At 47.3% G+C, this 14,530-nt stretch overlaps 1 protein-coding gene across 1 annotated transcript in view; it reads right to left on the bottom strand.

Moving 5' to 3' along the window:
* Positions 1 to 14,530, bottom strand: part of LOC120037503 (probable methyltransferase TARBP1) — a 49,188-nt gene that overhangs the window by 7,798 nt on the left and 26,860 nt on the right. Inside the window, exons 22-26 of the mRNA XM_038983533.1 lie at positions 12,211 to 12,297; positions 11,562 to 11,782; positions 11,050 to 11,131; positions 10,672 to 10,843; positions 10,177 to 10,362 (exon numbers count right to left, since the gene is read on the bottom strand). Of these exons, the coding sequence (XP_038839461.1) occupies positions 10,177 to 10,362; positions 10,672 to 10,843; positions 11,050 to 11,131; positions 11,562 to 11,782; positions 12,211 to 12,297 (748 nt within the window). The remainder of the gene's footprint in view (positions 1 to 10,176; positions 10,363 to 10,671; positions 10,844 to 11,049; positions 11,132 to 11,561; positions 11,783 to 12,210; positions 12,298 to 14,530) is intronic.

Here is a 14,530-nt window from a genome sequence, read left to right as displayed (position 1 = left end):
TTCAATTATTCTGAATGCTACAGGTATAGAGTGATATTTTCTTTATGCAAAAGAGCCCAGATCAGCACATAAAATACTGTAAAAGTCATATTTTGCAGTGAGGTTTAATTTGTCAACCTTATGTTAATGAAGTGTGTACTAAGGAGGTGATTATTTAACCAGATACTCGTCAGCTTTTTGATTCTGTGGGATGCACAAGTTGCAGCCTTAAGAACTCACATTTAAATCTCTCTGTTTGGAATCTAACACTATGATAGCCACACTGTATAAAATATAATATTGTTGAAAATCCACCTTAAAAAATATCCATCTTTACTCAAAGACCATGTGACTGCATTAAAGCCAATCACAGTCCACAGTTCACACCCATCTTAAAACTGAAAGTAACTCTTACAGCGGGAAAGGCTACTTTACAGCAGTTCTCTCATGTCTTTCTTTTGTTTATTTGGACATTGATTCATTGTCTGTTAGGAGTGGAACTAACTGAGATTGGGAGAGGAAGTCAAATTCACAAGGTGACGTTTGGACAATAAAAAGGGAAACTGGCTAGACATTTCCTGTAGTAAATGGATTACAACTGATACACAGTAGTGGATACCTGACAACACATACCAGAGGATTTATTTTTTCCTCACGTTTTGAGGCTATACCGTGTTTGTTTACAATTACGATGTTAACAAGTGTTGCCATAAAGCAAACTTATATTCTGGGTTCTGATGGGTTACGACAGTTGAACTAAGCTCATGAGGTATTTGAAAATTATATTCTTCTAGAGTCAATGGCTAAACCTGAACATTACTGCTTTATAAGTCCAAAAGTGGATGTAGCCACTGCAGATTGCCCCTTTGGAGTGAAAATGGCCACATCAAAAGATCAAGATGTTGATAACTGTGAAACTAGCACTCCTGAACAGTCAAATCCTCTGCTACCCCAGTTGTCACAACTTGAAGAGCTCTCAAACGTAATTGAAAGCGAAGAACCTAGTGAACAGGAATTGAAGACTACAGTTGCCCTTCTTCTGTCTCTTGGTGATAATATTGAACGTGATTTAAAACAACAGCACTCAATGATAGATAGGCTTGTAGTCATACATACAAAAATCATGGACAAACTTAGTCCTGGTCAAAAGGATGCTAGTAGTGTCATCACTGGAACAATGAGACAGTTCTACAACAAGGCCCTGGATTCAGTAGGAACAATCATCACTAAACTGGCCAAAGAGATTGGAGTCAACTATTCAGAGTCAAATATGTTTCTCCAAAAAGAGTTTGGCCTTAAAACCGATAGTCCAAAGGCATGTTTGAATTGCAACCATATAAAGAGCTCAATGTCCTGGATTCAGGTTGAACCCTCCGTGTCTACAGAGGATGAGACCACCGTCTACACACTTGACTCTTCTGCAGCAGGGCATTACGAGTGCATCTTATCAGGGCTGCGGTGGGTATGTGAGAGCAAAGTCAGCCTGCGATACCAGTTCAGCTCCTGGGAGCCTCACAGGGCCACTCTGAACAACATGCAGCTGGAAGAAGGAGGTCCATTACTGGACATCACAATGATTTCTGGCAAACTAGAAGAAATTAATCTGCCACACTTTGTCTGTATAGATCCAGACTACCCACAATCCTCCTTGAGAGAAGACATGAAGGTTCTACATGTGAAAGACAACAGAGTGCTTGTGGAAGAAGTGGATGAGGTGACGCGGTTCCACGCCAAACTGCTTCATCCCTCCTTCTCTGGCAGGGGTTTGGTACTGAGACGTGGGTTGCATTGGAGAGTGCACTGTGACCTTCTGATCTTCAGGTCCACCAGAGCACTCCTCACCTTACACACATATCTGATCCGATGTGATCCTTCTCTAGCACGGGAGGTGGAGGCACAGGAGAAGTCATATGGATTCTTAAGACTTCCAAAGCCAAAGCCGGAGAAGTCCCATCGGAAGGGGAGTCGCTTCACCCTCAAGACCTCGTGTCAATCCTCGATTACGCCAGAAAAGATCAAGCTGAGAAGCACCAGGCCAAACTACTTTGAAGTGTACATAAAGGACGCTGCGATAGACTTTGAAATGGAGTTGATAAGTGAGAAGGGAGAATCTTTATGGAAAGCTGAAATACGAACAGATGAATACAGAGATGATTCATCCACAAGAGACCTTGAGTTTGTTGATGAATTCAGACCACAGCTCATTCAAAGAGTCAATAATGTGTCTGCCATAGCAGATGTTCTCTTGACAAAGGGCATGATTGGTGGAGAGATCAATGCAAATATCAGCGCTGCACCGACCCGGCAGGACAAGATGAGAGTGATATACGAGGCACTGAATTCAGGTGGACCACACGTCAAAGCTGCATTCTTTACTGCACTCAAAGAAAAGGAACCATTTCTAGTCAAAGACTTGGATAAATAATACCTTATCGCTCAATCTCTCATTCTTATAGCAAGGGCGGAGGAAAGAGTGATTAGAACTATGAAAGAAGAGACTTTTCAGGGTTAGAATCCCTGAACAAAAAGACCTAAAATGGTTCTCACATTTCTATATATTTTTTAATTGAACCTTTATTTAACTATGCAAGTCAGTTAAGAACAAATTCTTATTTACAATGACGGCCTACCGGGGAACAGTGGGTTAACTCAAATCAAAAGTATTTATATAGCCCTTCTTACATCAACTGATATCTCAAAGTGCTGTATAGAAACCCAGCCTAAAACCCCAAACAGCAAGCAATGGTGTAGAAGCACGGTGGCTAGGAAAAACTCCCTAGAAAGGCCAAAACCTAGGAAGAAACCTAGAGAGGAACCAGGCTATGAGGGGTGGCCGGTCTTCTTCTGGCTGTGCCGGGTGGAGATTATAACAGAACATGGCCAAGATGTTCAAATGTTCATAAATGACCAGCATGGTCAAATAATAATAATCACAGTAGTTGTCGAGGGTGCAGCAAGTCAGCACTTCAGGAGTAAATGTCAGTTGGCTTTTCATAGCCGATCATTAAGAGTATCTCTACCGCTCCTGCTGTCTCTAGAGAGTTGAAAACAGCAGGTCTGGGACAGGTAGAACGTCCGGTGAACAACTGCATTGTTCAGGGGCAGAACGACAGATTTTTACCTTGTCAGCTCAGGGATTCGATCCAGCAACCTTTCAGTTACTAGCCCGACGCTCTAACCACACTAAGCTGACATTAAAAGGTCAATTTTGGCAATGAAAATAAATAACTTCACTCCTTTCTCAATTTTCGAACAGAAACGGGGTGTGCCTTTGGTGGCTCATCGATGATGATAATAAGTTACTCCTACTCGTCAGAAAAAGTAACTGTATTAGTTAACACCATTCTTTGAGTTTTTTCCCCAAAGTCAACCTTTAATATGGGACATGGAGGTGATGAACTAGACACATCTACGATGACAAACTGTACCGAGTCTGTTTTAACATAGTACCTTGTATACATATATTTGATTTACATATAATTCAATTTTCACTGTATTACATTTTCATTTCATTGTATTTGTTGTTAATCATGTATTGGATCAATTAAAGATGTACCACAGCATTATCTCTACTGAATGCATATGATGTAGCCTATCTCTATGTACAGTATCAAACTAACAACCTATGTGGACACATCCAGGACTTTTTGCAGTACCATTGAGTCTGATTCCTAATATAGAAAAATATGTACAAAATGTCTCTGTGTGCTAAATCTACAAGTATGATGGCAACATATATCCTAAAGGTTAGCTTAACAAATCGCTATCGTTCTCTAACATGCAAAGTCTTACATAAGGTGTTTCTGAGTGAGTGACCATGTAAGACAAAAGGAATGTCAACAAATGACCAAATCAACAACCAGCGGCTCTTTAACATTTCTGTGGGATACAAACAGTTATATAGACATTACCTGGATATGTTGCATTCAAAGGAAAAAACAGAAACATTTGATTTAAAAAAAGAAAGAAAAGTCATTACACAACAAGACATCTGAGGAGGTTGTATCCTAGACCAAACAGCCTGGACATCTGGGGAGGTTGTATCCTAGACCAAACAGTCTGGACCAGACATCTGGGGAGGTTGTATCCTAGACCAAACAGCCTGGACCAGACATCTGGGGAGGTTGTATCCTAGACCAAACAGCCTGGACCAGACATCTGGGGAGGTTGTATCCTAGACCAAACAGCCTGGACCAGACATCTGGGGAGGTTGTATCCTAGACCAAACAGTCTGGACCAGACATCTGGGGAGATTGTATCCTAGACCAAACAGTCTGGACCAGACATCTGGGGAGGTTGTATCCTAGACCAAACAGCCTGGACCAGACATCTGGGGAGGTTGTATCCTAGACCAAACAGCCTGGACAAGACATCTGGGGAGGTTGTATCCTAGACCAAACAGTCTGGACCAGACATCTGGGGAGGTTGTATCCTAGACCAAACAGCCTGGACCAGACATCTGGGGAGGTTGTATCCTAGACCAAACAGTCTGGACCAGACATCTGGGGAGGTTGTATCCTAGACCAAACAGCCTGGACCAGACATCTGGGGAGGTTGTATCCTAGACCAAACAGCCTGGACCAGACATCTGGGGAGGTTGTATCCTAGACCAAACAGCCTGGACCAGACATCTGGGGAATTTGTATCCTATACCAAATAGCCTAGACCAGACATCTGGGGAGGTTGTATCCTGGACCAGACATATGGGGAGGTTGTATCCTAGACCAAACAGCCTGGACAAGACATTTGGGGAGGTTGTATCCTAGACCAAACAGCCTGGACCAGACATCTGGGGAGGTTGTATCCTAGGCCAAACAGCCTGGTCCAGACATCTGGGGAGGTTGTATCCTAGACCAAACCGTCTGGACCAGACATCTGGGGAGGTTGTATCCTAGACCAAACAGCCTGGACCAGACATCTGGGGAGGTTGTATCCTAGACCAAACAGCCTGGACATCTGGGGAGGTTGTATCCTAGACCAAACAGCCTGGACCAGACATCTGGGGAGGTTGTATCCTAGACCAAACAGCCTGGACCAGACATCTGGGGAGGTTGTATCCTAGACCAAACAGCCTGGACCAGACATCTGGGGAGGTTGTATCCTAGACCAAACAGCCTGGACCAGACATATGGGGAGGTTGTATCCTAGACCAAACAGCCTGGACAAGACATTTGGGGAGGTTGTATCCTAGGCCAAACAGCCTGGACCAGACATTTGGGGAGGTTGTATCCTAGACCAAACAGCCCAGACATCTGGGGAGGTTGTATCCTAGACCAAACAGCCCAGACATCTGGGGAGGTTGTATCCTAGACCAAACAGCCTGGACAAGACATCTGGGGAGGTTGTATCCTAGACCAAACAGCCTGGACATCTGGGGAGGTTGTATCCTAGACCAGACATATGGGGAGGTTGTATCCTAGACCAAACAGCCTGGACAAGACATTTGGGGAGGTTGTATCCTAGGCCAAACAGCCTGGACAAGACATCTGGGGATGTTGTATCCTAGACCAAACAGCCTGGACCAGACATCTGGGGAGGTTGTATCCTAGACCAAACAGCCTGGACCAGACATCTGGGGAGGTTGTATCCTAGACCAAACAGCCTGGACAAGACATCTGGGGAGGTTGTATCCTAGACCAAACAGCCTGGACATCTGGGGAGGTTGTATCCTAGACCAAACAGCCTGGACCAGACATCTGGGGAGGTTGTATCCTAGACCAAACAGCCTGGACCAGACATCTGGGGAGGTTGTATCCTGGACCAGACATATGGGGAGGTTGTATCCTAGACCAAACAGCCTGGACCAGACATATGGGGAGGTTGTATCCTAGACCAAACAGCCTGGACAAGACATTTGGGGAGGTTGTATCCTAGGCCAAACAGCCTGGACCAGACATTTGGGGAGGTTGTATCCTAGACCAAACAGCCTGGACCAGACATCTGGGGAGGTTGTATCCTAGACCAAACAGCCCAGACATCTGGGGAGGTTGTATCCTGGACCAAACAGCCTGGACAAGACATCTGGGGAGGTTGTATCCTAGACCAAACAGCCTGGACATCTGGGGGGGTTGTATCCTAGACCAGACATATGGGGAGGTTGTATCCTAGACCAAACAGCCTGGACAAGACATTTGGGGAGGTTGTATCCTAGGCCAAACAGCCTGGACAAGACATCTGGGGATGTTGTATCCTAGACCAAACAGCCTGGACCAGACATCTGGGGAGGTTGTATCCTAGACCAAACAGCCTGGACAAGACATTTGGGGAGGTTGTATCCTAGGCCAAACAGCCTGGACCAGACATTTGGGGAGGTTGTATCCTAGACCAAACAGCCCAGACATCTGGGGAGGTTGTATCCTAGACCAAACAGCCTGGACAAGACATCTGGGGAGGTTGTATCCTAGACCAAACAGCCTGGACCAGACATCTGGGGAGGTTGTATCCTAGACCAAACAGCCTGGACCAGACATCTGGGGAGGTTGTATCCTAGACCAAACAGCCTGGACCAGACATCTGGGGAGGTTGTATCCTAGACCAAACAGCCTGGACCAGACATCTGGGGAGGTTGTATCCTAGACCAAACAGCCTGGACCAGACATCTGGGGAGGTTGTATCCTAGACCAAACAGCCTGGACCAGACATCTGGGGAGGTTGTATCCTAGACCAAACAGCCTGGACCAGACATCTGGGGAGGTTGTATCCTAGACCAAACAGCCTGGACAAGACATCTGGGGAGGTTGTATCCTAGACCAAACAGTCTGGACCAGACATCTGGGGAGGTTGTATCCTAGACCAAACAGCCTGGACCAGACATCTGGGGAGGTTGTATCCTAGACCAAACAGTCTGGACCAGACATCTGGGGAGGTTGTATCCTAGACCAAACAGCCTGGACCAGACATCTGGGGAGGTTGTATCCTAGACCAAACAGCCTGGACCAGACATCTGGGGAGGTTGTATCCTAGACCAAACAGCCTGGACCAGACATCTGGGGAATTTGTATCCTATACCAAATAGCCTAGACCAGACATCTGGGGAGGTTGTATCCTGGACCAGACATATGGGGAGGTTGTATCCTAGACCAAACAGCCTGGACAAGACATTTGGGGAGGTTGTATCCTAGACCAAACAGCCTGGACCAGACATCTGGGGAGGTTGTATCCTAGGCCAAACAGCCTGGTCCAGACATCTGGGGAGGTTGTATCCTAGACCAAACCGTCTGGACCAGACATCTGGGGAGGTTGTATCCTAGACCAAACAGCCTGGACCAGACATCTGGGGAGGTTGTATCCTAGACCAAACAGCCTGGACATCTGGGGAGGTTGTATCCTAGACCAAACAGCCTGGACCAGACATCTGGGGAGGTTGTATCCTAGACCAAACAGCCTGGACCAGACATCTGGGGAGGTTGTATCCTAGACCAAACAGCCTGGACCAGACATCTGGGGAGGTTGTATCCTAGACCAAACAGCCTGGACCAGACATATGGGGAGGTTGTATCCTAGACCAAACAGCCTGGACAAGACATTTGGGGAGGTTGTATCCTAGGCCAAACAGCCTGGACCAGACATTTGGGGAGGTTGTATCCTAGACCAAACAGCCCAGACATCTGGGGAGGTTGTATCCTAGACCAAACAGCCCAGACATCTGGGGAGGTTGTATCCTAGACCAAACAGCCTGGACAAGACATCTGGGGAGGTTGTATCCTAGACCAAACAGCCTGGACATCTGGGGAGGTTGTATCCTAGACCAGACATATGGGGAGGTTGTATCCTAGACCAAACAGCCTGGACAAGACATTTGGGGAGGTTGTATCCTAGGCCAAACAGCCTGGACAAGACATCTGGGGATGTTGTATCCTAGACCAAACAGCCTGGACCAGACATCTGGGGAGGTTGTATCCTAGACCAAACAGCCTGGACCAGACATCTGGGGAGGTTGTATCCTAGACCAAACAGCCTGGACAAGACATCTGGGGAGGTTGTATCCTAGACCAAACAGCCTGGACATCTGGGGAGGTTGTATCCTAGACCAAACAGCCTGGACCAGACATCTGGGGAGGTTGTATCCTAGACCAAACAGCCTGGACCAGACATCTGGGGAGGTTGTATCCTGGACCAGACATATGGGGAGGTTGTATCCTAGACCAAACAGCCTGGACCAGACATATGGGGAGGTTGTATCCTAGACCAAACAGCCTGGACAAGACATTTGGGGAGGTTGTATCCTAGGCCAAACAGCCTGGACCAGACATTTGGGGAGGTTGTATCCTAGACCAAACAGCCTGGACCAGACATCTGGGGAGGTTGTATCCTAGACCAAACAGCCCAGACATCTGGGGAGGTTGTATCCTGGACCAAACAGCCTGGACAAGACATCTGGGGAGGTTGTATCCTAGACCAAACAGCCTGGACATCTGGGGGGGTTGTATCCTAGACCAGACATATGGGGAGGTTGTATCCTAGACCAAACAGCCTGGACAAGACATTTGGGGAGGTTGTATCCTAGGCCAAACAGCCTGGACAAGACATCTGGGGATGTTGTATCCTAGACCAAACAGCCTGGACCAGACATCTGGGGAGGTTGTATCCTAGACCAAACAGCCTGGACAAGACATTTGGGGAGGTTGTATCCTAGGCCAAACAGCCTGGACCAGACATCTGGGGAGGTTGTATCCTAGACCAAACAGCCCAGACATCTGGGGAGGTTGTATCCTAGACCAAACAGCCTGGACAAGACATCTGGGGAGGTTGTATCCTAGACCAAACAGCCTGGACCAGACATCTGGGGAGGTTGTATCCTAGACCAAACAGCCTGGACCAGACATCTGGGGAGGTTGTATCCTAGACCAAACAGCCTGGACCAGACATCTGGGGAGGTTGTATCCTAGACCAAACAGCCTGGACCAGACATCTGGGGAGGTTGTATCCTAGACCAAACAGCCTGGACCAGACATCTGGGGAGGTTGTATCCTAGACCAAACAGCCTGGACCAGACATCTGGGGAGGTTGTATCCTAGACCAAACAGCCTGGACCAGACATATGGGGAGGTTGTATCCTAGACCAAACAGCCTGGACCAGACATCTGGGGAGGTTGTATCCTAGGCTAAACAGCCTGGATCAGACATCTGGGGAGGTTGTATCCTAGGCTAAACAGCCTGGACAAGAGGCAGGGGACAGTCAGGGCTAGACAGAACAAACACTTATCCTCCCATGTTTTCTTGCTCCTTCTGTGGATAAATTAATAAACATTTACAGTCCAAGTATCACCCTCCTCTTTTATATCATCGTGTCTGTGCCCTATATGTGGGCACCCTGTTCCCTATATAGTGTACTACCTTTGACCAGGGAAAACAGGGCTCTGGTCAAAAGTAGTGCGCTACATAGGGAATAGGGTGCTATTTGGACATAGCTGGGCGGCAGGTAGCCTAGTGGTTAGAGTGTTGGACTAGTAACCGAAAGGGTGCAAGATCAAATCCCCGAGCTGACAAGGTAAAAATCTGTCGTTTTGCCCCTGAACAAGGCAGTTAACCCACTGTTCCTAGGCCGTCATTGAAAATAAGAATTTCTTCTTAACTGACTTGCCTAGTTAAATAAAGGCTAAATAAATAAAAAATGTCAATATTGGTTCATAAAATAGGTCTTCTCCTGTATAAACTCATTTACATCAACGTAAGGCTTACATAAACTGAGATAACAGGCAGCGCAGCAATACAGCAGCCCAGTGGAGAACATAAAATGAGTCTGTTATGATGCAGTCCTAGTGGTCCTTAGACAAACTCTGATTAGGACTGATTGGTTTATGTAGCTCTGCCTGCTGCTCTCTGTTTGCATGGCAACGCTTAGCAACACCAAGTATATTGGGTAGCTAATGGAAAATAATAGAATACAATGCAATACAATATAGCTGGATAGAAATGGCTGTGGGTTCATATGTGACCGACTGGATTCAAACCAGGGTCTCCTGCACACTACATAACTGTGTTAGCTCCTTGAGCTCGAGCCTGGGGAGCTAACGCAAGTCTTCAGGTCTCAAGCAAGGTTACTCATCATGTGAACATGGTTCATCATTCCACCTCCGTTACACATAGAACCCAGAGAGATCAGCAGATGATGGTTAAAACATTCATCCTGTACCAAGTTGTTCAGCATTGACTTACCTGTATAAATAGAGGTTAAATAGAAAATAAATAACTAACCTCCCAGGTTGGTGGGCTTGTCTATGAGCGAGGCAACCACCAGGAGGGCACTGTGCAGCTTGCCCAGGCGTGCTGCTCTCTGCTGGGGCACCAGACCCAGCTCTGGCTCCTGTTCCTGGATCCCCAACCTCCAGGGGGTCATCTTCTTCTGGACCTCGGCCCAGCGCTCCTCACCATCCTGATCCCCTAACAAACAACAACACACTGAGGCATCTACACCAGGGCTTTTAAACTGAAGTCCTGGAGGGCCAGAACACTTCTGGTTCTCATTCCTTCATTAGAAAATCAGGGACTTGGCCAATCAATTTCATGAATTGATCATTTAACTACCAGGTAGAAAGGAGAACCAGCAGTACTTCAGCCCAATAGTTGAATAACTGTGATCTCCACTTTAACCAGAGTAGCTGTCTGTTGGGTACAGTCTCTGCTGCCATCTAGTGGTGTTACCTTTTTCAGGTCAATACAGCTTCATTTATCCCCTCAGGGGGAATGTACCTTTATCCTGCTGGATCCAGTCTCCAGGCTGAATCTGGCTCAGGTCAGGGACAGGGTTCCTCAACGGGAGAGATGCATTCTGGGAGAAGTCCACCAACTTCTCAAACTTCCAGGGCGGAATCCACTCGTCCTCAAACACCTCTGATAGGCTGGGGAATGTGTAGAATATGGTCTGGCATGGGAGAGACGGGAGGAAAAAGGACAGTTTACACACGTCGTCTCTCCTCAATCACCACTCAGTTCATTCCTTTTTAGAGACCCTAAGCAATTAGGTAAAATTACAATGAATCAAGAGATTTTAAAAGATTCACATACAAAAACATTTGATACTTCAAATTCACACAATCAATCAACAACACAATGGTTGCAGTGTCTTACTTCCACACTATAGTCTCTAACAGGATGAAAGACACCAAAGAAGAAGTGGTCCTGAATCCTGGTCCAGTTCTTATTGGCATTTCTGTACAGAGATATACAGTAGTTATATGAGTCCAATAATGTATTTATTTAACTAGGCAAGTCAGTTAAGAACAAATTCTTATTTACAATGACGGCCTACCCCGGCCTAATGGTTAGAGCGTTGGACTAGTAACCGAAAGGTAGCTAGATCGAATCCCCGAGCTGACAAGGTAAAAATGTGTCGTTCTGCTCCTGAACAAGGCAGTTAACCCACTGTTCCTAGGCCGTCATTGAAAATAAGAATTTGTTCTTAACTGAATTGCCTAGTTTAATAAAAAAAACTTAGAAGACACCTTAATCCAAAGCCATTTAGCAGTCACTTTAATCCAAAGCGATTTACAGTCATGCGCGTATATACATGTTATGAATAGTGTACAGAATTAATTTTAGAATGTGATTCCTGCGGCCTAGTTCATATGTAACTCACTCACCCAGTACTCTGCATAGCCTCAGCCTGGTGCAGACAGGCCTTAACGACGGTGGCCAGCCCCCCGAGCCCATCCTCCCCCCCGGCCCCCTCCTCGGCCTCGGCCCTCGCCCCCTCCAGACTCCACACCCTCTTCAGGGCCAGCAGGGCGTACAGACGGACACTGAAGTTATGGCTGAAACACCACTGGAGAATAACATCCAGGGCCTTACGCCACTGTACCGCCTGGTGGAGGGGTGTGGGGGGGTACAGAGAGACAGAGAGATATAGAGAGAGACGGAGAGAGAACAGAGAGAAGGGGGAGAAGTGTGAAGTTATGGCTGAAACACCACTGGAGAATAACATCCAGGGCCTTACGCCACTGTACTGCCTGGTGTGTGTGTGGGGGGGGGGGGGGGGGGGGGGGGGGGTACAGAGAGACAGAGAGAGAAAGACGGAGAGAGAGAGAACAGAGAGAAGGGAGAGAAGTGTGAACACTGAAGTTATGGCTGAAACACACTGAAACACAACTGGAGGATCGTGTCCATGGCCTTAAGCCACTGTACTACCTGATGGGGAGGGACACAGAGGAGGAGGAGAGGGGCTCAGGAGAGGAGGAAGAGTCCCCTGTGCTTTGAAGGTTTTACTTCATGATGGTGACATGTGGATCTTACCTTCTCCTTGAGTTGAGGCATGATGATGTTGAGGTGGACCAACACAGACAGGAAGGTACAGACACTGGTCTTGGTCTTCTCTTGATCCTGTTCAGACACAAATCACATCAATTAGACACATTGGCTATAGATCAATATTGACTATTACAAGTTCTTTAAGCCAGTGAAAATAGACGCCAGTTTTCATTCAGTGACAATACAATAGATGCCAGTTTTTGTGGTATTGTGTGGCACAGTGGGTAAGAGCATGGCACTAGCAACACCAAGGTTGAAGGTTCAATTCCCGCAGTGGTCACATACACATCCGAAAAGGGTAAGCACTCATCACCCTGAAGCAGGCAGAATGTGTCAGAATGTGTTCAGGGTACTGGACTAGGATTAGAACCATCTGCCACTCACCACACTGAAGTAGGCCCAGAGTCAGATTGTGTTCAGGATACTGGACTAGGATTAGAACCATCTACCACACAGAAGCAGGTCCAGAGTCAGTCTGTATTCAGGGTACTGGACTAGGATTAGAACCATCTGCCACTCACCACCCTGAAGCAGGTCCAGAGTCAGTCTGTATTCAGGGTACTGGACTAGGATTAGAACCATCTGCCACTCACCACACAGAAGCAGGTCCAGAGTCAGTCTGTATTCAGGGTACTGGACTAGGATTAGAACCATCTGCCACTCACCACCCTGAAGCAGGTCCAGAGTCAGTCTGTATTCAGGGTAGTGGACTAGGATTAGAACCATCTGCCACTCACCACACAGAAGCAGGTCCAGAGTCAGTCTGTATTCAGGGTACTGGACTAGGATTAGAACCATCTCCCACTCACCACACTGAAGCAGGTCCAGAGACGGTCTATGTATTCAGGGTACTGGACTAGGATTAGAACCATCTGCCACTCACCACACAGAAGCAGGCCCAGAGTCAGTCTATGTGTTCAGGATACTGGACTAGGATTAGAACCATCTGCCACTCACCACCCTGAAGCAGGTCCAGAGTCAGTCTGTATTCAGGGTACTGGACTAGGATTAGAACCATCTGCCACTCACCACACAGAAGCAGGTCCAGAGTCAGTCTGTATTCAGGGTACTGGACTAGGATTAGAACCATCTGCCACTCACCACCCTGAAGCAGGTCCAGAGTCAGTCTGTATTCAGGGTAGTGGACTAGGATTAGAACCATCTGCCACTCACCACACAGAAGCAGGTCCAGAGTCAGTCTGTATTCAGGGTACTGGACTAGGATTAGAACCATCTGCCACTCACCACACAGAAGCAGGCCCAGAGTCAGTCTATGTGTTCAGGATACTGGACTAGGATTAGAACCATCTGCCACTCACCACACAGAAGCAGGTCCAGAGTCAGTCTGTATTCAGGGTACTGGACTAGGATTAGAACCATCTCCCACTCGCCACACTGAAGCAGGTCCAGAGACGGTCTATGTATTCAGGGTACTGGACTAGGATTAGAACCATCTGCCACTCACCACACAGAAGCAGGCCCAGAGTCAGTCTATGTGTTCAGGATACTGGACTAGGATTAGAACCATCTGCCACTCACCACCCTGAAGCAGGTCCAGAGTCAGTCTGTATTCAGGGTACTGGACTAGGATTAGAACCATCTGCCACTCACCACACAGAAGCAGGTCCAGAGTCAGTCTGTATTCAGGGTACTGGACTAGGATTAGAACCATCTGCCACTCACCACCCTGAAGCAGGTCCAGAGTCAGTCTGTATTCAGGGTAGTGGACTAGGATTAGAACCATCTGCCACTCACCACACAGAAGCAGGTCCAGAGTCAGTCTGTATTCAGGGTACTGGACTAGGATTAGAACCATCTGCCACTCACCACACAGAAGCAGGCCCAGAGTCAGTCTATGTGTTCAGGATACTGGACTAGGATTAGAACCATCTGCCACTCACCACACAGAAGCAGGTCCAGAGTCAGTCTGTATTCAGGGTACTGGACTAGGATTAGAACCATCTCCCACTCACCACACTGAAGCAGGTCCAGAGACGGTCTATGTATTCAGGGTACTGGACTAGGATTAGAACCATCTGCCACTCACCACACAGAAGCAGGCCCAGAGTCAGTCTATGTGTTCAGGATACTGGACTAGGATTAGAACCATCTGCCACTCACCACCCTGAAGCAGGTCCAGAGTCAGTCTGTATTCAGGGTACTGGACTAGGATTAGAACCATCTGCCACTCACCACACAGAAGCAGGCCCAGAGTCAGTCTATGTGTTCAGGATACTGGACTAGGATTAGAACCATCTGCCACTCACCACACAGAAGCAGGTCCAGAGTCAGTCTGTATTCAGGG

This window comes from Salvelinus namaycush, unplaced genomic scaffold (assembly GCF_016432855.1).
Source record: "Salvelinus namaycush isolate Seneca unplaced genomic scaffold, SaNama_1.0 Scaffold173, whole genome shotgun sequence".
NCBI lineage: Eukaryota > Metazoa > Chordata > Actinopteri > Salmoniformes > Salmonidae > Salvelinus > Salvelinus namaycush.
Note: the sequence above shows the minus strand (reverse complement) of the source record. Positions and strands in the feature narration are given on the sequence as shown.